This window comes from Myotis lucifugus, unplaced genomic scaffold, assembly GCF_000147115.1.
Source record: "Myotis lucifugus unplaced genomic scaffold, Myoluc2.0 scaffold_190, whole genome shotgun sequence".
NCBI lineage: Eukaryota > Metazoa > Chordata > Mammalia > Chiroptera > Vespertilionidae > Myotis > Myotis lucifugus.
The window spans coordinates 2603348-2627567 of record NW_005871238.1 but is presented as its reverse complement, the minus strand read 5'-3'; the positions used below and the strand labels follow the sequence as shown (position 1 = coordinate 2627567).

Genomic DNA, 24220 nt, shown 5'->3' with positions numbered 1-24220 from the left:
AAATACTTCCCTAAATATAACCTAGCACTAATAAACTCAGGGACTGAATTTATATTAACTGGACACTTACTTCTTCCCCTCTAAAATGTCAAATTTCAATTTGTCCATAGAAACAGAGATATACTTTACTGCATTTTAAAATGCTGGCCATAATCAAATTAAATTTTAACCCAAATTTCTCTGACTTCAATCAAAGATATAATGCACGTGTGAAAAACAATTTTAAATGTGCTTTCAGCCAAGAATACAGGGTATTACAAATCAATTATGACAGGGCACTTATATAAAGAGAAGGTTGGAAGAGTTATCATATAAATGCACAAACAAGAAGAAAACAAAAGATATGTACAAAACTTATCTCACCTACAGAAAATTTTCGTTTCCCCAGTCTCTCAGTGAGACTCAATCTTATCAAGGGTTCTTCTCCTGAAATGGCAAAACAGAATTTCTCTACTATTAGGCAATTTTTCAGTATAGAGTAACTACTAATGGGTATAAAGCATGTGTCAATATTAACGTAAGTCCACTTAACACTTGGAGTGGGGGAAACAAGTTAAGTCGGCTCGCGTGAATTGCGCGTACTCCGCGGGAGCCGTCTTTAACTCGGTTCATATAGATTTGCGGTGGAGTGCGGGAAACGTGTAAACTCGGGCCGATTGTAACTGCGTATTACCAAATATTTGTTTGTAATCCACCCTTTTGGTGGATGGAACAAAACCAAAAGACAGAGCCATCTTATATTTTGGCGGGAAATTCACCCCACACCGGAGTGTTAATTTCTTGAAAATCCAATCTCAGTCTTAGGAAAACTATCGATAAAAAAAAATCAACATGTTAAATAATAAATTTAAGTAGCCAAATGCACAGCCCAAAGGGAAGCAATAGCAGTCCTAATTACTAATAGTAGCCAAGTATACAATGACAAGTTGTGTTCTAATCAATTGATTATAAATCTACACTTTTGCTTGCATACTTTAGTATGCTAAAAAAAAAAAAAAATCATACTCCACTCCTATAACCTTCTTTGATCACTCCAGAAGTGAGTGATTTCTTCTGATTCTTTGTTGTTTGAATGCCACAAACATTTAAATGTATCTGCATACCATAATTACTTGTGTCCTATTCCTTACTAGATTTAAAACTATGAAGGGAAATATTTCTATAACTTAAAGGGTTTTTTTATAGTTCTTTAATCATAATGGGCAGTCAACAAATTTGGTGAATGGATACAAATAAACAGTAAATGAAAAAGTTAAATATACATAAATGTGAGAACTACATTAAGAATTTCAATCTTTTTAACAGCAGAGTCAAATGCACTAACTTTTCTTTTCATCCTATCCAATCAACATTCTTTTTAAAAAATATATATTTCTTTATTGATTTCAGAGAGGAAGAGAGAAGGAGAGAGATAGAAATATCAATGATGAGAGAGAATCATTGATTGGCTGCCTCCTGCACACCCCATACTGGGGATGGAGCCCGCAACCCAGGCATGTGCCCTTGGCTGGAATCGAACCTGGGACCCTTCAGTCCGCAGGCCGATGCTCTATCCACTGAGCCAAGCCGGCTAGGGCCCAATCAACATTCTTAACTCCACCTGCAAATCCACCAAAGGTAAAATAAAATGCACACAAGGATTTTGCTCGCCCAGTTATTTATGTCTGCAGCCTAACTATGTCTCACCTTGTTTGTTGGAGAGAGTTACTGTCCTCACCACAGTCCGGACATTCTCTTTTTCAGGACCTGGAATGGGCTGAGGCTGGAGTAAAAGACTGGAAACTCCGGAAGAACCTTCTGAATAAAGCAAGTCAAAGAATAGTAAATAATTTGTGAAAAATAAAGCTATCACAAGTCAAGAAATTTGATCTGTGACCAGGTAAGTCCAACACAGAACGCTGGACTACAAGCCTATCAGTTTCTCTGTTTCTGTTTGCCTACAGCGGTCGTGGTGGGAGAAGGGGAGATAATCCCTATTTCTTATCTTCCTTGGACACAATATGTAAATAAAACAAAATTGTTTTGAGTGACTTAAGCACTCAATCTACTTTTTCTTTAAAGTATATCTTATTGATTTTTTTACAGAGAGGAAGGGAGAGGGATAGAGAGTTAGAAACATCGATTAGAGAAAAACACCGATCAGCTGCCTCCTACACACCCCTTACTGGGGATGTGCCTGCAACCAAGGTACATGCCCTTGACTGGAATCGAACCTGGGACCCTTCAGTCCTCAGGCCGACGCTCTATCCACTGAGCCAAACCAGTCAGGGTTCAATCTACTTTTATTGACTAACAAGGCTAACATTATTCTAAAGTTAATCTCGGAAGTACACTAGCTGTCAGGTGTGTCAATTCAATCTTTTTCATCTATATTCAATTACATGCAAAACACAACTCCAAGGTTCCTATAGAAAAAGTTTTACCAAAAGGGTACTAGAACCAACCACTTGATTCTCTCTAAATATTAATATGACACAATAATTTTTAGGGTTGGAAATGTATAAATCAATCAAGCTCCAGGAGAAAGTCCTAGCAGCTTGTGAGAATTCATCAACTACAAAATAAAGTATTTCTTCTTTTACTACACTTTATTTCTCAAGATAAACAAGTTCTTTTGAGCTCTTTAGTTCTGGTGCTTAGCTGTGAATAGTTAGAACTGAAACACAATTGCAATGAATTAAAACTAAGTGATTTAAGGAAGTCTGTGTTTTAACTTCAAACCAGCCACAGAAGTCAAATTCATTTTGGCTGTTGCCAAGGGTCTTTACCATTGGAAGTGTCCTAATTATTCTTCTCTAGCAACATTCAGTGATCTAGTCAAAACTGATAACTTACCACCTTGCTTCTTGGACTTTTCCTTCATTTTCTTTGACTTAATTTCCTCAAGAGTTTTTATTCCAAAATTCAAACATTCACCTGGGAAAAGCAAAGAGAAATCACATGAGGTACTATCACCTTTTTCACCTTTGCATTTTATTTGTACACTAGAGGACCAGTGCACAAGTTTGTGCACATCGAAAGGAAATTAATTAGATTAAATATTTTAATATCGCTGTCTGCCCTTTCTCTATAACAGAAGTGTCAACCAAATTCACAATTGACAGTGACAGATTGAAACACACGCATGCGATTGGTGCCAGCAAGAGCTTTATATGTATTGCGCACGTGCAAGTCAATTTAGCCTTTTATATATATATAAACTTGCTTAATTACACCTGATTTCTGATTTAGCTAAACTTTTTCCAGCTCAGTGAAGCACCCCAACTTCTCTTTCCGGTAACTGTCAGCCAACACAGCAGTAAATAATCAACACGAAGCAGATTATTATTGTAGATCACGCAGTGAGAACAAAGGGTAAAATATTTAACTGCAGCAGTGTTTGACTATATTCTGTGCGGTGTGAAAACCTGAAGTCATTTTCAAGGTCCACCATTTCTTACTTTTCAGTCGGTTCAAGTTTCTAAGCTTTCTAAATCTCCGTTTTCCAGCTAATGAAAATAAGATTCCACTGAGTCTCCTATCTATCTACTCCAGGACTTCTGTGAGGATCAAATGAGATGAGGCACAGGAAAATGCTTCACAAACATTTGGTTAAAGTATAAAATGTTTCCACTCGGCTATAAAGCAAGTCACGTTCCTGGGCTGAAGAAACTCCAAGGAGGCTAGTCGCTAGGGAGAGGAAGCTGGACGTTGCTACATGACGTCATTACCCGGCGCCCACAGCCACCATTTCCGGGCTGGCCTGGACTGTGGGCCTCATTTTGTGTCATGGGGTCTTGGCAGTGTTGGCTGCGATTTGGTGGGGTGTTGCTCCGGGGTGGTGGCAGGGCCTGTGTCCCACTTGGGGAAAGCCAAGTGTTGCTTTGTGGGCACCAGGTCTGTGATGCTGTTTCTCTGTAAATGGCCAGTGTGCGTCACAGCAGCTCCTGAATTGAGCGGCTGCCCTTGGTGGTCAGTGAGCGTCATAGTGACTGGTCAGACAGTCAGACACTCAGCATATTAGCCTTGTAGATACATAGATAGCAGGTGCTCAGATGTTTTCTAACTAAGAGGAAGTATGTTTGAAGTTTATATTTATTGTTGAAAATATTACAGATGTCCCCCTTTTTTTTCCCCATTGACCCCATCTACCCTGCACCCACCCCACCCAGGCCTTCACCACACTATTGTCTCTGTCTTATATATGCATATAAGTTCTCCGGTTAATCTCTCCCCACCCCCTCACCCCTACTTCCACTTTCCCTCTAAATTCATCATTCTATTCCATGCTTCTATGTCTCTGGATCTATTTTTGTTCATCAGTTTATTTTGTTCATTAGAACATGAATTAAATTTCAGAAGTATTTAAAATAGTTTGGACATTCAATAGTGTTGCAAGATTTAAGAGTGGGAGCCAGCATTGATACAGCCTCCTCTTACCTTGTTTTAAATTGACCCCGGGTTTCCGGGCAGAAGCCCCTCGTAATCCATTATGAACTTCAGGAGTTGGTTGCAGGGTTGGTGTTTTGGTTTCATCACCTTCCTCAGAAAACTGATCTATATTAACATTTAAGGCAAATTTTCAATTAAAAACAGGCCTAATTCATTAAGTGATCTCGATCACTTATTTGCCATCACTTATTTGCCATAAAGAACTAAAACATACCATCATCGTCTTCATCATCATCTGCAGCATTGATCACAACTGGTGGATGTGTGGGGCTAGGAACATTTTCTGAACTTTCTACTTTCATCACACTTCGCAGTTGAGGGGAGGGATTGGACTGGACAGACAATTTGTTTTGTTGAACTGTGAGCTGGGAAGCCTTCACTTCCTCCTCTGGTGACTCAGGCACAGTGGGCAACACAGCTAGATATGCAAAATTAGTCATCAATTAAAAACCAAAGATATAATCCCACATCATCAGATCACCCTCACCAAAAGTTTGGTGCATTTTCCTTATGAGCACTTAATGTGTTTTCATTTAACATCTCCATTATCCCAATTAGGTTCTAAATTTCCAAGGAGGGAAAACTTGGCTTTTAGTTAACTTTTTACTGTATGAAAGTACATTCAAAGTGGGCATTCAAAATATAGATTATACAGGAGGCTAGATGCATAGTGACTATAAATTCTAGACATGTAAATTTAATATTGTAATTTTCCTTCCTTAAATAAAGGTGAAAATATATAGCCATCAAAATTTAATCACATAGTAGATGTGGTTTTCAAATGGCTGATCATTCCACTAGGAAATCACTTTATAAGAAACTCTGGAAATAAATACTAGCTTTTGGTAGGGCATAGTTTTATTTATTTTATTGATTTCAGAGAGGAAGGGAGAGAGAGATAGAAACATCACTGATGAGACAATCATTGATTGGCTGCCTCCTACACACCCCCCACTGGAGATGGAGTCCGCAAGCCGGGCATGTGCCCTTGACTGGAATTGAACCTGGGACCTTTCAGTCCGCAGGCTGACACTCTATTTACTGAGCCAAACCAGACAGGGCCCGTAGTTCTGTAAAAAGCTGGATAGCAAATATTATAGGCTCTACAGATCTCTCAACTACTCAACTCTGAAGCAGTAGCACAAAATTTGGCCATAGACAATATGAAAATGAATGGGGATGGCTTCATTCCAATAAACCTTATTTTATAAAACAGGTGGAGGAAGAGATCTGCCAAACACTGTGAGAGAATCAAGTTTCTTTCAAAAACCACTGCCCAGCCATAATAGGTCAGTTGGTTGGAGCATGTCCCATGCAACGAGGCGTTGTTGGTCCAATTCCCAGTCAGGGCACACACCTGGGTTTCGGGTTCGATCCCTGGTCGGGACACGTGTGGAAGGCAACCAATCTGTTTCTCTCTCACATCCATGTTTCTCTTTTTCTCTCCACCCCCCTTCCTCCTCTTTCTCTAAGCATGACCTTGGGTGAGGACTAGAGAGAGAGAAAAAGTCAAAAGCTTCTATGGGTCTGATAAGAAAATGGGAATGAAGTAAGCTCTAGTAATCTAAACTGTAACGCCAAGAAGCACTTATGAGGCACATGGCTTTTGGCAACAGGATTGTGACTCTGCTACTTACTGGTTTATAACTGTACAAATCACCTAACCTTAATAAAGTTGGGTTCCTTCATCTGTAAAGTGGAAATAATACCTCTCTCTCACACTAGGAAAAGAAGGCAAGTATATAAAGTACTTTATACAGTGTGCATAGTAGGTGTTCATGATATAGTAATTATTCTTTTAAAATTAAAAACATCTCACTTTTGCTTGGAGGTAGAAAAAGGCCATCCACATAACGTCCTCTGTTGTGATGAAAAGCGCAGTTTAGTTTTTGACATCCCACTGGTTGATTTTCCCAATAACAAGGAATCTCACTCCGTTTTTTCTGCAAGAGGGAAAAACATAGTTTCCAAATAAAAATGAAGTGTGACCTGTATTAATTTGTTCATCTGTTTTTGGGGGATTTTGTTAGTGACAATGAAGGGGAAGATAGAGTGTTGGAAATATTCTATTTCTTGATCTAGGACTAGGTGCTGGTCAAGTAAGTATATTATTCACTTTGTGAAAATTCTATATGTACTTTAACAAATAGTTCAACGAAGAATAAGGAACTGGTAAGCATTCTGAAAAGTAACTAACCTCTGATTAATAACCTGCATTATTTTGGATGTCTCATCATTTTAAGAGCCTAAGGTTTAAAATTCCCGGAAAGAATAGAAGCATTATTTCAGAAATTTTAAAATATGGAGGAAGGAAACATAGAAATAACGGCCATTACAAAAAGATCCTTAAATGTATAAAAAAGAGCAAAGATCAAAGTCTACTATTCAGACTGATAATACAGTGTTGTTAGGGATGCGAAAGAATCATGCAATCCCATATACTTATAATGAAAATATAAAGTAGCTCAATAGCTTTAAAAGGCAATTAGCAAAAACCGTTTTAAAAATTTATGTCTTGAATTTACTGCCACATGTACAACTTTCCTATTTTCTAAAAGTACGGTAAATACCTTTACCTCTGGATAAAATATCTTAGTTCCAGTTACATCCAAAAGTAGGTGTATTAGCTACCATTGTGTTTTAGATAAGAATAAGAATAATTACTCAACCCCTTCCTCAAGGCAGAACCTAGTATCAATCAATCTTCCTTGCTCCTAAGTCTGTCTTTGCTTAAGGTTTGACTCCTTTCCCAGAAGCAATTTTCAAATTACTAGATGCCTTCTATACTAGCAGCCTCCATATACACGAATCACATGACATTTATTTGATCTGTTTAATACACTTACTGGATTTTGTTTCTAAATGAAAATAAAACACAAACAATAAAGACAACTTGGAAAATAGAAATAAATGCCTGTTATACTATTACCTAAAGAGAATCACTTATTTTGGTATAGAATTCTTTTACTTAAAAAATGTAAATGTGTAGATGCACACTTTAAAAAAGGTTATTTCATATAATCCTGTACATTTTTCATTTAGCAACAAATTCTCCACAGTAACGTTCTCCAACATGAGTATTTCTTTAAATTTTTTATAGGCAATATAGCACATAGACCAAAGGTATACAGAGTAAGGTTCCTATAAGCTTCTGGTCACAATATTTGTATCACTGATCAATATATAATGTTGTTTTATGTGTTTGTGTTTAAAGTCACCTTACTTAATATGTATTGTTGCCCAGCGGGCGTGGCTCAGTGGTTGAGTGTCGACCTATGAATCAGGTCATGGTTTGATTCCCAGACAGGGTACATGCCTTGGTTTCGGGCTGATCCTCAGTGTGGGGCATGCAGGAGGCAGCCGATCAATGATTCTCTCTCACTATTGATGTTTCTCTCTCCCTTCCTCTCTGAAATGTTAAAAAAATATTTTAAAAAAACATATTGATTCACTAATATTGAACTCCAGGCCAACACACTGTAAGTCATACTTGAATGAGGCTTTATTTATTACACATACTTTCTTTCCTGTGCTTAGGAACATTGCATAATACTGCAGCACTATTCTTGGGGCCATTTTAAATTGGAAAATCACCCACAAAAGGGGGAGGGGCACTAAAATAGGCCACAAAAAGGACACTTGTTTACACTATGAGAGCTGAAACAAGAAAAGCAGAGCATTGCTTTGTTTGATCTCAGCTGGAAATTAGGTGCCTCAAGAGACTCACATTTTTTAGTGACCTGCACATGTCTGACTGCCAATCAAAGCAAGTATTACTTCAGAGGTTACAAATAAATTTTAGCGAGTAGACAAATTTTCAAATATGAAACCCAGGAATAATAAAAATTGACCGCATACAGAAGGGGTTACAGTAAAATGGCCCTTTCTCAATCCTGTTCCCACCCCAACAGCCATTGTAAAGTTTCTCTTTTATACTTCTATTTTTAAAATGCATATACAAGTAAAAATAAATACAAATTATATTCCCTCTCTTTTTTTACAAATGGTAGCATATTACACACCTTATTCTGATCCCTTTTCACTAATAATATATTCTGATTTTTCCGTGTCAATTTAAATAGTTTCCCTTTTAAAATTTTTTGTTTACAGCTACCCAGCACACCACTGCATGAGTAGAGTAAAATTTTATTTTAAATGAAGGTTAGGTTGCGTCATACATTTTACTAATACAAACTATGCTACAAAAAGTAATCTGCATCTCACTTTGCACATGGGAGCCATAGGTATAATAGTAGTTTTGTAAGATGCAGCCAAATAAGCCTCTGTGCAGAAGAGTTAACAGAGCAGCCCTACAGCTGCTACCCGTAGACAGCCTTGCAAGGGTGGCCCTTGGCTGGCATTGGAAACTCGGCACTCAGAATGTGCCCTAGACTGTTTGTGGAAATACAGCTTGTGCTGAACACCTCCCATCCTTTTGGGAGTCTGGAGTTTGGTATGTGGTAGGGGGTGCCTAAGGCAACCTGCCCCAATAAAAACTTTGGGTCTCTCATGGGCTTCCCTAGGCAGAAACATCACATATATACTGGTGCATTTCTATGGCCAGAGGAAGCGTTCACTCTGTGACCTCTGATGGGAGGGAGATCATAGAGAAGCCCACACATGGATTCCTCCAGACCAAGCATGTCAAACTCGCGGCCGGCGGGCTGCATGTTTGACATGCTTGCTCCAGACTCTGCCTGTGTCCTTTTCTCTTACAACCAGCATATCCTTACTGTGTCACTATAATACTAGCCAAGAATACAATTATATGCTGAGTTCCATGAGTTCTTCTAGAGCAGTGGTTCTCAACCTTGGCTGCATATTAGAATCACCTGGGAATCTTTTTAACATCCTGATTTCTGGGGCTCATCCTCCGGAAATTCTGTTTCTTTGTTATGGGGTGGGGCCACAACATTAGTAACAAAGAAACAGAATTTCCGGAGGATGAGGCCCAGAAATCAGGATTTTAAAAAGATTCCCAGGTGATTCTAATGTGCAGCCAAGGTTGAGAACCACTGTTCTAGAGAATCTCTAAATGTATTTCTTCTTAGAGACCCTGACACTTAGAGATCTTTCCTAGGAGTTGTGCCAATTTACAAACTATGGCCAGCAGTGTTACAATATGACTTTTCAAAAGTTAGAGAGTATTCCTTTCTCTGAATGTTAGTGAATTCCCTGCTATTTGGAAGACAGGCAGCATAGAAGACAGGTAAGAGACTATAAACCTGGGACCAAACTAGAGTAGCTATATAAGCCCAGACATCCAAACTGCGTATTTAGTCTCTTCCTTCCTACAACACCCTCAAACAATTCAGACCAAAGTCATTAGGTAAGGCTGAGAGAGGCAGGCATTCATGCTGGAAAAGGGAAGGGTATGTGGCCCAGAGCAGGGAGTTAGAGCCGGACTGAGGTGAGGAGTCTACTGGACAAGGTGGGACTGGCACAGGTGTCAGAACCCACAGGAGTTGATATGACATTTGCATAAGAGGATGGCCTGGCACAGTGTTGGAGCCTGAGCAGCATGGGAAGGCGAGCAAGACTTCTGTGCAGAAGGGATCCCAATGTAGTTAAGTTAAGGAGGGTGTACTTATGGAGGGTCTCCCCAGAATGAGCCTCCAAGACCAACCAGCAGGAGAAAGGTAGGGTCTTCCTGAGTGGGGACCAGGTGCAGAGTTGAAGAATAAACAGGGTGAGAGTGAGCACCTCACATGGGAGGGCTGTCCAACATAGTATCAGAGCCCAAGGATGTGGAATAGAATGCTGAGGTCCAAAAAGGCTAAGGAAGGAGTCCTCACAGTGAAGCAGGGGGGAGACCTGGTACAGGTGTTGGCATTGACATAAGGTGAGAAAGGTGTCCCTGTGGAGAAGCAGCCTCAGGTGTGATGTCAACACCTGAAGATGATTAAAAATGGTGGCAGAGTAAGTGGATGCTGCACGGACATGCTCCCAGAAACAAACTGGAATTACAACTGAAATACAGAAAAACTTCCTGAACAATCAACGAAAAAACTCACAGGAGAGAACCCTGACACCCAAGGACTGAAAGTGGAGACCGCACAGAGACTGGTAGGAAAGGGCTGGCTGGGCACCCACAGACGGCAACTGAAGTCCTGGAGAAATATCTCAGCTGTGGGGGAGTGCCACTGAGAACTCTGGCATCTAATCCCCAAGCTGGGTCCCCCAGCAGAAAGCACCAAAAATAAAGAGGAACCCACATACCATCTGGCTATGAACAGCAGCGGGGGCGCTGTCTGCCAGGGAGTAACAGATGAAAACGCAGGCATCCTCTTAAAGGTCCAATGCACAAAAATCCCTGTGGAGCCACCCACCTTGTGCTCCAGCAGAGGGAGGGCGGAGAAGACTGGAGCTTTGTGAGCAGAAGCCAGGATTGGGAACACAGGGGTTAAAGCTCAGAAGGCAGACACCCCCAGTTTCCTGTTCTGAGTCATTCCCTCACACAGTGGAGGACATCTTTTCCACACAGACATTTGCCTTGCGTGGGATGAAGACAGTTGACACACCCTATTGGAAAACACCTTGCCCTGAAGCCACTTGAGAGATTAAAAATAACAATTAGCCTCCAGGCAGAAGCAACTGCCCCACCCTGTTGAAAAAAAACTCACCACACCTGAGGCCGACTGCTTGGGGGGTGGGGGGCAATTCAAGTCCGAATCCTATCAGTCTATAGGCAGAGGCAGTCTCTGGAGGCTTTGAGTCTTTACCTGATCTAATTAGTCAGAAACAGACTTTAACACTGTCCTGCACTAGAGATTGAGAAGTGTAGAGGATCTACCTAATACAGAGGCACAAACCCAGACAGACAGCCAAAATGAGGAAACAAAGAAACAACCCCCAAATGAAAGAATTAGAGAATTCTCCAGAAGAAGAGATAAATGAAACAGAGATAAGAAATTTATCTGAAACAGAGTTCAGAGTAATGACTGTTAAAAAAAAGCACAACAGTGCCAGAACCGGTTTGGCTCAGTGGATAGAGTGTCGGTCTGCGGACTGAAAGGTCCCAGGTTCGATTCCGGTCAAGGGCATGTGCCTGGGTTGCGGGCACATCCCCAGTGGGAGGTGTGCAGGAGGCAGCTGATCGATGTTTCTCTCTCATCGATGTTTCTAACTCTCTATCTCTCTCCCTTCCTCTCTGTAAAAAATCAATAAAATATATATAAAAAAAAATAAAAAAAAAAAAAAAAAAAAAAAAAAAGGCCCAACAGCATGAAAAAAGATATAGTACTATGAAAAAAGAACAGTCTGAAATAAAGAATGACATAACACAAATAAAGAACACATTGGAAGGAATACACAGCAGATTAGAGGAAACTGAGGATCAAATCAGTGAATTAAAAGACAGAGTTGAAAATATCACTCAATCAGAGAACCAAAAAGAAAAAACAATTAAAAAACAGGAGGACAGCTTAAGGGAGTTGTGGGACAATGTGAAACGTAACAATATTAGAATAGTAGGTATGCCAGAAGAGGCAGAAAGGGACAGAGAAGGTGTTTGAAGAAATGATAGAAAACTTCCCTAACCTGGTAAAGGAAAAAGTCACAAATGTTCAGGAGGCACAGAGAACCCCAAACAAGAAGAACCCAAACAGACCCATGTCCATACACATCATAATTAAAATGCCAAAAATTAAAGACAAAGAGAGAATCTTAAAGGTAGCAAGAGAGAAGAAAACTGTTACCTACAAAGGAGTTCCCATAGAGCTGACACCTGATTTCTCATCAGAAACACTACAGGCCAGAGGGAATGGCATGAAGTACTCAAGGTAATGGAAAGCAAGGATCTGAGACCAAGATTACTATATCCAGCAAGGCTAACATTTAAAATAGATGGTCAAATAAAGAGCTTCCCAGACAAAAAAAAGGCTAAAGGAGTACATCACCACCAAGCCAGCATTACAAAAAATGCTAAAGGGATTGCTGTAATGAGAAGAAACAGAGAGAGAAACCTAGCCATACAGAATTAAAATGGCAATAAATAAGTACCTATCAATAATAACCCTGTGTAAATGGACTAAATGCTCCAATCAAAATGCATAAGGTAGCTAAATGGATACAAAAACATGACCCAACTATATGCTGTCTACAAGAGACCCACCTCAAAACAAAAGACACACACAGGATGAGAGTGAAGGGATGGAAAAATATTTTCCATGCAAATGGAAAAGAAAAAAAGCTGGAATAGGAATACTCATATACAACAAAACAGACTTTAAAATGAAGGCCATCGTAAGAGACAACAAAGGTCACTGCATAATACTAAATGGATCGATCCAACAAGAGGATATAACCCAGGTAAACATATATGTACCCAATATTAAGAGCACCTAAATATATAAAAAAAACTTCTAGCCCTGATCGGTTTGACTCAGTGGATAGAGCATCGGCCTGCAGACTGAAGGGTCCTGGGTTCGATTCCAGTCAAGGGCATATACCTTGGTTGCGGGCATATCCCCAGTGGGGGGGGTGCAGGAGGCAGCTGGTTGATGTTTCTCTCTCATCAATGTTTTTAACTCTCTATCCCTCTCCCTTCCTCTCTGTAAAAAAATCAATAAAATATATATTTAAGCCGAAACCGGTTTGGCTCAGTGGATAGAGCGTCAGCCTGCGGACTGAAAGGTCCCAGGTTCGATTCCGGTCAAGGGCATGTACCTGGGTTGCGGGCACATCCCCAGTGGGAGATGTGCAGGAGGCAGCTGATCGATGTTTCTGACTGTCTATCTCTCTCCCTTCCTCTCTGTAAAAAATCAATAAAATATATTAAAAAAAAATATATATATATATTTAAAAAAACTTCTAGAGGACTTTAATGGAGAGATTGAGAACAATACAGTCATACTGGGGGGCTTTAACACCCCTCTGACTTCACTGGATAGATCTTCCAGACAAAAACTTAACAAGGAAACAGAGACTCTAAAGGACACAGTGGATCAGATGGACTTAACACCTAAGAGGTAGGAAGAGACTGGAATACAATATTGGATTACATAACCAGGGGACTGATCAAGTAAGTAATATTAAGGAGAATGAAAGCCAAGTTTCTCACTTTCAGAAAAGAGAGTTACAAGTAGGCAAAAGTAGAAGCCTATTTGTGAATTGGAGGTATCTATGTGAACTCATGATTTTCCATACAAAAGCAGGAAGTAATAACTAATGATGTAAACATGTGTATGTATATACATTTATGTATTTCCTCCTCCTGTCCACTATAGGCCTAGAAGCAGTAACACTCCAGGAGCAGCTCAAAGCTCATTTCCATATACTACTTTTCACTAAAAGGAACCAAAGCTCCTTGGAGATACGGTTGATTCCAAAACTAGAGGAGGAAAAGTACAGGATGAGCCTAGAAAGTCTTATTAAGCCAGAAAGCAAAGCGGTATTTGAAGAATGATGGAAACATCCAAAAGACACAAAAACCAGCTTGAAGGGCTCTTACTGGCCAAATCTAGGCCTATTTGAGGATAAAATATAATAACAATGAAGTACAACACATTGAATAAATAGGAAACCATGAATTTGCACAAAGCTAAAGGAGTTCATCACCACTAAACCAGTATTATACGAAATGCTGAAAGGTATCCTTTAAGAAGAGGAAGAAGAAAAAGGTAAAGATACAAATTGTGAACAACAAACATGCATCTCATCTATCAACAAGTGAATCTAAGAATCAAGTGAATAAATAATCTGATGTACAGAATGAACTGGTGATTATAATGAATCAGGGACATAGAAAGGGAATGGACTGACTATTCTTGGGGGGGAAAGGGGAATGGGAGACGCGGGAAGAGACTGGACAAAAATCTTGCACCTATGGATGAGGACAGTGGGTGGGGAGTGAGGGCGGAGGGTGGGGCGGGAACTGGGAGGAGGGGAGTTATGGGGGGGGGGGGAGAAAGAGGAACAAATGTAATCTCAACAATAAAGATTTAATAAAAAAAAATTTAAAAAAATCACTGAAAAAAATGGAAAGTTTGATAAGAAATGGGATTATTATAGGTTCTCAAATTACTTCTCCATAAAATGCTTATTACAAAAAGAAAAACTTTATAGTAAAGCAGTCTGGTAGATCTACCTTAATGAAATGATCACTAACATCACCGGTAATGGGATAATTAAAATTGTATGCCACCTGCCCTGAGGCCAGGTGGCTCAGTTGGTTGGAGCATCGTACCATACACCGAAAGGCTGTGGGTTCGATGTCCTTAGATGAGGATTAAAAAAACACACTGTATGTCACCTAATAATGGTATACAATGAGAAGAGTATCAACTCTGATGTTCTTGCCAAAAGTACAAACCCTGAATTTAATCATGAGGAAATATCAGACTAACCCTAATTGAGGGACAGTCTACAATAATAACTGACCTGTAACTAAAAGTGTCAATGCCAACGAAAGGCAAGCAACTACTGAGCAACTATTCTAGACTGAAGGTGACTGAAGTCATGACAACTACATGCAATACTTGATTCTGGACATGCTCCTTCTGAAATAAAAAACATTATTGGCACATGGTAAAACTTGAGTCAGATCTGAGAATTAAGTGAAGGTAATATATCAATGTTAATTTTCTAATTTTAAAGGTTGTATAATGGTTATATAGGAGAATGTCCTTCCTATTTGTAGGAAATACTCATGAAAACATTTGGAAGTGATAGGGAATGTCAGTAATTTATTCCCTATGTCTTAGAAAAAAAGTTTTATATTGTACTTGTAATTTTTCTCTTAAGTTTGAGATAGTTTGAAAATAAAGAGATATAAATACTCCCAATATAGTACATACATAATTTTTATACATTAGATATTTTACCAAACTGCCTTTCAGAAAAATTATACCAATTCATACTCCAAAACATGTAGATATTAAGTGAGCATTATAATAATGACAGAAATTTCACTGGATCATTTTTAAAAATTTAACTCACATATCATATAAAATGTCATCTCCCCCTTATATTTTTTATAATACAAATTCAAAACTTACATCGATCTCCATGTGCCGAAACCTGCACACCTGTCGAAAACAGCGTCCTTCTTGCCATAATGTGCAAACAGTTTCATTTCCTAGTGCAGCTTCACAGTGACGGAATGGACAGCTGTCACCCTGTCAACAAAGAGAGTAATACAGAAAAGAACTGTGAAGCTGAAATAGATCTCAAGTGAAATGTTCATTATAATAGTTTCCTGGCATCTAGACAAATAGAAAACAGTAAGGAGAGACAGACAAGAAAGAAGACACCTGAGACAGGATAACAAAAACAATCAGAGATCAACAAATTTATAATTTTCTACAACCTATTTCCTGACACTATCCTTCATCTTATGTGACAACAGGAACGAGACAAGCTGAGAGATGACATAAGTTAAAAAAGACAAGTGGGAGCATTAGATACTCTTTAAAAATACATTATACTGTTCATCTTCAACTGTTTCATACATCCCAACTAATGTGATTAGTTTTTGAAAAAAGGCCAGAAAGGAAGTTAATAGATAAGGATTTAAGTATAATTCTATGCTTCACTCCATACTTTATACATGATATTATCCAAATACTACTGTTGTGCAAAGTGCTATATGAGATCAGGGCTTTGCTCGAAACTGTTAATTTTAAACACAGCACCAAGATGACTAAAGAAAAGTTTTTGTAATAACATGTACATTTATAGAATTAAGTCATAAAGGAACAACAGAAAATAGCAGAATGATCTAAATGGAGCTGCAGTACAACCAAACAGAAAACAAGGAAGTTTTGATAAAAAACAGAAAAGCTACAAAAGCATATTTAGTAGATGGCTTCAGTATTCAGCAGGAAATCTGAAGGTGAATTCAACTCATAGCAGTTTCTAGAAGTACAATACAACCCACAGAAAACAAAATCAAAGTTGGTAAGCCACAGGCCAAAGTGCTCCTAATTCCAAAGGCACCCTGAACAAATTAATTATAGGTAAGAAACCTTTACACTTTTGTAGAACATGAAGAACATAAAACGAAGAGGAAAACATAAAGAACGAACTCACCTAGGAATGCTATCCTTTACTAAAAAACTGACAGCAGTTAATAAACAGTGCAGAAAAACAAAACATGAAAACAACTTAGTGTACTGAAAATACATCTTCAATTTTATTAGGGGAATCATAGAACTGATTTTAGAGATTTCAATTCTTACTTTGGTACATGTAGAATAGAAAAAAAAATAGCAGTCTTCTCCTTGATTAGGCATGCTGGGTGGATCCTGAAATCAGGAAGGGATTCTTGAAAACAAGCCACTGCTTCCTCAAGGTGAGGACCAGCTTCAAGTCCTCTTGAAATGGATTTAATCTTCCAAAAGACAACTCAATCACAGAAATCGCCTTTAAAATGTAATGCTAAAATGAGGAAACAATGAATTAAAGTATTTCAGGTAAAATCTTCCAAGTTCTTCCTCCAAATCATCTAATGAAATCACATTGTTAAAACCAAATTTTAATAGTATTTACCTATACAAATGGAATTACAGGGAGATTTCACCTTGGCTATAATGTTTTTACCTTTTTTTAAATGTGCACATATTATCAAAAAAAGGAAAGGGGGTGCCTTTATTCCCTAACCAAAAGCTTGTAAACAATTACAAGAAAAAAAAGTTTTGATGATGGTTAATTTCTGACTAATCCAGGAAAATTATGCCTTAAATTACAAAAATGTTTATCCCTTTACTGAGAAAAAACCAATTTCCACACTTACATTAGCTGGTTGCTCTCAACAGGAACATCTGTGTCTTCACTGAGTTCCAATCTATCACGCCTGTAGGTCGAACCAACACTCAATCCATGAATTAATAATAATGAGGCAGAAAAAAATTTCCTCCTCACATTGCCAAGGAAACCTCTCAGCCACAATTCAAACACAGGATGTGTTTTTAAAACATTTCCCAACTATTGGGAGATTAAGTCCATTCGAACAACCTTTGTCAGACTGGAGACAGCTATGGCTAGTTATCTCCTCAAAATAAAAACAAAAACAAAAAACAAACAAAAAAGTTCATTTAAAGATGAACTTGAAATTCAAAGGATTATTTTTTTTTAAAAATCCATCTTCCATAGTCGAACAATATAATTTAAAAAGAAAAAAAGAAAGAGAAAAAATAAAAAGAACACCAAAATTCAATAAGATCCAATTTCTGGTCTTCAAGATTTCTTCACCTATTAAGAAAAAAACAGAAACCTTCCCCCATCTTTATTATCTGTATAATAAAAGCACACTTGTATGTAAAAATATAAAGTGTTTTATGTACATAATATACATATATACTAACTGGCTTATACACACATACACACACACACATACACACAAATGTGTAGAAATAAAACATTTGGGTAAGTTTTCCCTTTTAAAATACACTACAAAAGCCTTTAGATTTGGGTTCATTATAAAAGTAGTGAACTTACTCTTATACCAAAGTATCATGAAGTATGTTACACAAAATTTTGCCCAGCTGGCAAAATAAAGATGAAGGGAAATCTTTACACATATATCAATGTGTACAATATGGATGCATGTATATCATTATCTTTTTCATCTTCAGGGAGTGTTTAACCAAAAAAGATAGAAACGTATAGTTATAGAGTAACTACAGAGTGGTGCAGCAAGCTGTAGAAGGCAGAGCAGCATTATAGCCATACTGAGCTGGCACTGTCAAAATACAAAAAGCTTCTATTAAGGGAAGATTGTTTTTCTTTTATAGCAACCAGTGTCAACTGGCATGAAATTCAATATTGGCCCTGCAAAGGCTTGCTTATGCAGCCTAATTTCAAATTCTTTACTACTGATGGCTACAACTAAAGACGTTGCAATTATCCATTTACTCTAATTAATAAAAGGGTAAACTTTTGAAGTTGAAATTTCATTCCACAATGGTACATTTACCATTTCAGAATTAAAAGAAAAAAGGCCAAAAAAAAAAAACCCCCACCAAAAAAACGATTTGATACATAGAAATGAATTCTAAATTTTGAAACCAGCCCAGTAACAAAGCATTTTTGATTCTCATGTAATAGATACTACATTATTTCTAGGCTAAATCTTGCCAAATACTATCCAAGACAAAACTAAAATAAAAACTTAAAAAAAAAAAAGTGGACACCTTTTACTCACACTTAATACTAGTCAATTTTCCAGGAAATTTTTGGGCAGGGAATATCCCCAAATCTAAAATGAAAAAAAGGAAAAATTGGGATCTTACATTAGTTATTCAGTCTGAAAATTTTAATAGACTTTTATTAAAAGTCATCATTTTCTGGCCTCCCAATCAATCATAGAAACAGTGGAAAGGAACCTTAAAAATCACTGAAATCCATTCTCTCATTTTACCAGTGAGGAAATGATTCCTAACACATGAAAATATTGATTGCTTATTTTTAGTTAAGAATTGAGGCCAAAACAATTTCGTAGTTAAGAATACGTAGTTATGAAGAATTCAGTATATATTAAAAAGTATTTAAGATCACTTAATATCGAAAAAACATTCTTTGGAAAATGGATACTAGGATTGTCAAAGTATGCTCATGTATGGGACTTAGACTTTAATTCCCATTCAATCTTTTTAAATTTTGTAAAACTTTTACTGTCATTTACCCATAATTAGGCAAAAGTACCTATGCAATCTTTGTTTTTATACTATTTTAAAAAGGTTAAAAAAGGTAATTCAAAGATTAAAAGTAATTTTTCCTAATTGTAATGTTTCCCTTATATATAGATCCAATCCTATAAAGGGTAAACTCAGCTGACCAGTATGAGGAGGCAATTAGAAATTTCCAAATATAAAACAATTTTGTAGGTTTTGTGTTTGCCAAGCTTTAAGTATGAGTCAGGGTTTTAAAAGAAATAGAAAAATGGGGGTGAGGGGGAGAAATACCAGCTTAGTATGTGTTTTTTTTTTCAATTATCATTGGTTTTAGAGTAATCAAACTTTTCATGTTGGGAGAGATTTTTACTTAAAACCAATTACTAGTTCAGTTTACCAGTAAGAAATAGCACAAGGCCTTTCAATGCTGCACTATATTTTTTAAATAAAAAATATCTTTCTCTCAACTTGTGTAAACAAAATTTCATGTGACAGCCACATTGAGTTAGTACTGTGAAATCATTAAAGTTAATCTTCACTTTGCCAACATTACCTCTGAGGAATTTTCAGTCCTTTTTGTGTTTTCAGGTTTCCCCAGATTCATGTATAAAAAATAATTAGTTAACAATATGTAACAACTATAGCAATTAGAATACAGTAACAAAGCAAGAAGTTGCCCATTTTAAACGGAGAAAGGAAAATTAAGATAATATTTCTTTTTCATTGCTTTGAACAACTTCATTTTCAGGATCCCAGCTCAGAACCAATGTAGAATAATCATATTTAACATTTTTCAAGTTCATTTTCAGAAACATCAGCTGTTCTATATTGTCAAAGTCCAGGCTCATGGTCTGCTTTGGATGAAAGTGGCTATTTGCAGTAAAGATACATTCAGATTGCCAACTACACATAGGGCAGCTTAGATACTGAATGGCAACTTGGGTCAAAGCTGGCCATACGCTCACCTTCCTCTGCCAGTAAATCAAAGGGTCATCACCTCCTGAGATTTCTGAATACTTTTCTTTGAAGTATTCATCCACTACTGCTACAGCGGACGGAAACATGAAGCTTTTGCTTCCAATGCCAACATTATCTGCAGCTGAACTATCAACAGACCCTGAACTGGAGGTGCCTTCTCTTGTAGATGAAGTAAATGAGTCCATTTGTACTATAGCTGAGGGACCAGAAGCTTCTGAAGTTGCAATATGGCAGACCTCTGGTGAAGATTCCATATAATTACAAACTTCTTCTGCAAGGATCTGCTTATACATTTCTAAATCAGCACCTTGAGGGAAAACGTCTTCCAAACTATTTTTAAAGCAAGGATCTAACAAAGCAGCCAAGATACAGGGCTTAGATTTGAGCATGGCACTTAGTAGGGTGTCCGTTTCAAGTTTCAGAGATAAACTGTCCACCAGATTGAGGGCCTGTGTAATACCTCTGACTTGAAAATCTTCTCTGAGTTTCTGCAGGGAAAGGAGTAGATGATGGACTGTGGGTAGCACCTGATTCAATCCTGTGGTCTTCACACTAACTCTCTGGGTGGCCTCCTCAAACGGTTTAAGAATATCACAAACGTAAGTCATTAGGGTCCACTGAAGGGAGGTGAGTACAACTCCACTGGCTCTACCAAGACTATGGTGAACTGAATAGCAATGCTCCAAGAGCCATTTTAACATATAAAAGGTAGAAATCCAATGGCCAGTTTCATCCTGCTTCAAATTCTTCCACGGAAGTTGGCGATCATTTTGGAACTCTTGCAGTATCTGACGAGCCTTGACTGAATGACTAAAATGATGACAGGTTTTCCTAGCAGCCACTAACATGTTCTCAATGCTTTTGTGCTCACAGAAAAAATCCTGAATGATTATATTTAAACAATGCAGGAAGCATGGCACGTGGGTAAAACCACCATCTTTGATTGCATGTACCACATTAGAGGAATTGTCAGAAACAATGAAGCTAGGAATGAGGAAATTAGGAGAAAGCCACAGACCAATCTGGTCATTTAATTCTTGTAAAATGTTGGTTACCAAACAGTCTTTGGCAAAACCTGTTACACAAAGCACTGCCCATTTTCTAAAATCGGGGATCCAGCCATTATTGGAAGAAGGTGCAGTGTCTAAGGAGACCCAGTGTACAGTCACAATAAAATAGTCAGTGGATGGGTCATGGGTCCATATGTCCACAGTCAGGTGGATCTTTTGGCTTTGAACATTCTCCAAAGTTAAGAAAATTTTTTCTCTGACCCAATCATATAACTGAGGTACAGCCTTAGTGAAGAAGTAAGTCTCAGATGGTAACCTATAATCAGGGGCCACAATCTGCATGAACCTCTGAAAGGCTGGGGTTGAGAAGTAGCTGTAAGGATGCATATCTTCCACAATCATTTGAATAATCGCCTGACTTATTTGACTGGAGACTGAATTTTCACAATATGTTGTTTCTCTCTCCTGCGCAAGCATCAGAGTATCTTGTTCTGCAACAGGAATAGGACTCTCAGATATCCTATTTTCAATCTCTAACACAGGAGGTCCATCTGAATCAGAGTCACTAAGATCTTCAGCTGTTAAATCTTGGCTGCCTGTAGACTTCTCTCCATTCGAAGTATCACTCAAGAGATTTCTCTCAGTCTCAGCCTCATCTAATCCATTTCCAACCGCACCACTGTCTTTGTTGGCAACAGCCCAATGGATGGGATGTGTGGCCTGCAGGTGTCTTTGAAGTGTTGAAGTTCCTAAGTGAGAACCTGGCCTACCACGGCTCACACTTCTTTTACATATATTACACACAGCTCTTGAGATGTGCTGAGGATCAGTATAAAAAAAATTCCAAACTGCAGATGTCTTGGCTCTCGTTCCAGGAATTAAGGCATGCTTGACAATGTTACTTTTGATGAGAAATCTCCCCCTTTCTGCCCTCAGGGCATCAGATACTGATTTATCCCGTTTCTTACCCATTCTATTATCGTTTAATGGATCAGTAGGAATATATTCAAAGCTTCCACTGCTTCCAGCAGAAGAGGGAGATAAAGGTACATCCAAAGGAAAGTCCTCCTCCCCACTAGTGACTCCAAATTTGTTGGCCCTCGTCCAGTGTGGTGAATGCCTTGCCTGCAGATGTCTCTGAAGAGTAGATGTCCCAAGATGGCTGCCTGGTTTACCCCGGCTAACACTTTTTTCACAGAGGTTACAAATAGCCCGCCAGGTGTACTGGGGGTCAACATGAAAGAAGTGCCATACAATGGAGGTCTTGGCTCTAGTACTAGGTAGGTAGATCTGTTTTTCTATATTGCTCTCAAAAAGACTTTCTTCATCCTGCTCAGGAGTACTGGAAGCTAACAATGCAGGGGCATCTGCAACCGGCCTCCCAGACCCCAAATCCTTACTAAATTTTTTCACAAGGATCAGTTTCTTTCGTCGCCTTTTCCCCTTAATTCGCAAGCCCTTCTTTCTTTTCTTTTTAGCAGGCAATTTTGCCTCTTTATCCATTCCTTCTGCCACCATCTTTCTCTCTACCACATCTTCCTTATCTGTATTAGAATTAATAGGAACACATCCCAGAATTCCAGCACTACTAAAAGTGCTGCATCTTCCGCCAGGAGCGAGTGAGGAAACTGGTACACTTAGGGTACATACATTCATTCTCTTTATGCCTCCAAGATTCGTACCAGAATCTGTTAGTGGGTTTATTGCTCAAGAAGAAATACAGCTGTTCCTCTCTACTTGCATTACCTATTCTCCAATTTCTATGGGGAATCAAATTCCCTTTGGACCAATGACTTCCAAGCCAGGTTATTTTTGGAGGAAAAGTGACAGCAATGGAGAACATTCCCAAACTCTTTCTCAGAGGGCTTTAAGATCCCTTCTGACTTTCTGAGTTCTGAATTCAAATTGTCCAATCCACTCATGTTATAGAAAAAAGAACTGAGGCCCACTTTCCCAGAGTCATAAACTTGGTCAGTAGCAGCTAGAAGCCAGGTTTTCCAAATCCCAGGCCCATGTTCTTTCTGCTTCATCAAGAACTATATCTGCTTGAATGCCTTCACCTTTAAAAATGTGTTTTTATAAAGCTTCACAACAACAACATCAATTTCCATTAATCCTGAAATTAATTATTTTCAGGAAATTTCATTTAAACAAAAACATAGTGCATCATTCAACATTGATCATTTAGGACTGATTTGTCAATACAACCCAAAAAAGTCAATTCTGAAATGCTAAATCAGACTCCACATACTGGTCATTAACAACAAATGATAGTTGACCCCTCTCAGCTCTAATTAACAGCAATACAATTTTTTAAAATATGGGTGGCAAAATATATATATATATATGCTTTGTGGGTAAAATTAAAAATCAAGGTCACAAGATGTATTTTCAATTTACTTTCAATTAATCCAAGTTTAGTTTTAAGACACTTTCAGACTGCAGAAGCTTTCTGGCCTGTACATGAGTAACTCACAAGCTGGACTCTACATGAGCAACAAAAACTAAAATGAGCTTTAAGCTACTTCCATTCCTTCTCGGTTGATCCCTCCCTTTCCCCCAATACCTACATACATTTACCCTAAAAAGCATCGCTACCACTAGATCCACAGCCTCCTTCTCAACGTCCAGAACCAAGGCCTGTAAGATGTCAATAATACGGGCCTTCCCCCAGAGGAATCCGCACCGCTTATGGGAGTTTAGGGGGCGTTCTTCATTACGATTTCATCAATCCTACAAGGAGAACTGAAGTGTCCCTGTGGCTCTTGACTCCGATGCTGAGGGCTGGGGGTGGGCGTATAATTAAGATAAGGAAGGGGTGTAGGATACCGGAATAAGGTCGGTGGCTTTCTGTATGTGGAATTTGAGAAAACCTCCAAAGTAGTGAGACCCTGGAGAGGAATGAGAGTAGGTAAATTCAGCTCCTGGCGCTCAGGTTAACTTAAGCAGTGGGGGTCCGCTGAACTAGGGAAGCTATGGCCCCCCCAAAAGCAATCTAACGTCAATTCTCGCTCCGGGAGTCGGGGAGCAAGGGGGGCTTTGAGGAGCTGCTCCTGGCTCCTAATTTCGCCAGCACCGGATGTGGGGGAGGGGAGGGAGGTGGTTGGGAAGGGAGCAGGCGCTGTGGGGGTGGGGTGAGTGGCTGGGAGCGAACCGAGGGAGGCCGGGCTCCCCGCCGCCCCGGTGAGG

At 38.7% G+C, this 24220-nt stretch overlaps 2 protein-coding genes across 13 annotated transcripts in view; both read right to left on the bottom strand.

Annotated features, from left to right (window-relative positions):
- Nucleotides 1-24220, bottom strand: part of ZC3H11A (zinc finger CCCH-type containing 11A) — a 36300-nt gene that overhangs the window by 11559 nt on the left and 521 nt on the right. For 2 of the 12 annotated variants that reach the window (XM_014462808.2, XM_006096922.3), the window contains exons 2-12: nucleotides 23718-23922; nucleotides 18575-18628; nucleotides 17165-17224; nucleotides 16611-16809; nucleotides 15429-15548; nucleotides 6251-6374; nucleotides 4646-4849; nucleotides 4420-4536; nucleotides 2836-2916; nucleotides 1687-1797; nucleotides 364-426 (exon numbers count right to left, since the gene is read on the bottom strand). In XM_014462808.2, the coding sequence (XP_014318294.1) occupies nucleotides 364-426; nucleotides 1687-1797; nucleotides 2836-2916; nucleotides 4420-4536; nucleotides 4646-4849; nucleotides 6251-6374; nucleotides 15429-15548; nucleotides 16611-16664 (874 nt within the window). In that variant the 5' untranslated portion in view covers nucleotides 16665-16809; nucleotides 17165-17224; nucleotides 18575-18628; nucleotides 23718-23922. Of the gene's footprint in view, nucleotides 1-363; nucleotides 427-1686; nucleotides 1798-2835; nucleotides 2917-4419; nucleotides 4537-4645; nucleotides 4850-6250; nucleotides 6375-15428; nucleotides 15549-16610; nucleotides 16810-17164; nucleotides 17225-18563; nucleotides 18629-23611; nucleotides 23923-24220 lie in introns of all 12 variants that reach the window. The other 10 variants (XM_006096920.3, XM_014462810.2, XM_014462812.2 and 7 more) reach the window with 7 other exon arrangements.
- Nucleotides 19481-23605, bottom strand: ZBED6 (zinc finger BED-type containing 6). The gene has a single exon (XM_006096919.3). The coding sequence runs from the start codon at nucleotides 22685-22687 to the stop codon at nucleotides 19745-19747; it is 2943 nt and encodes a 980-aa protein (XP_006096981.1). The 5' UTR covers nucleotides 22688-23605; the 3' UTR covers nucleotides 19481-19744.

What these genes read in the sequence shown, in the direction of transcription:
- ZBED6 (XM_006096919.3), bottom strand. Translation starts at nt 22,687, where the DNA reads ATGAATGTATGTACCCTAAGTGTACCAGTTTCCTCACTCGCTCCTGGC.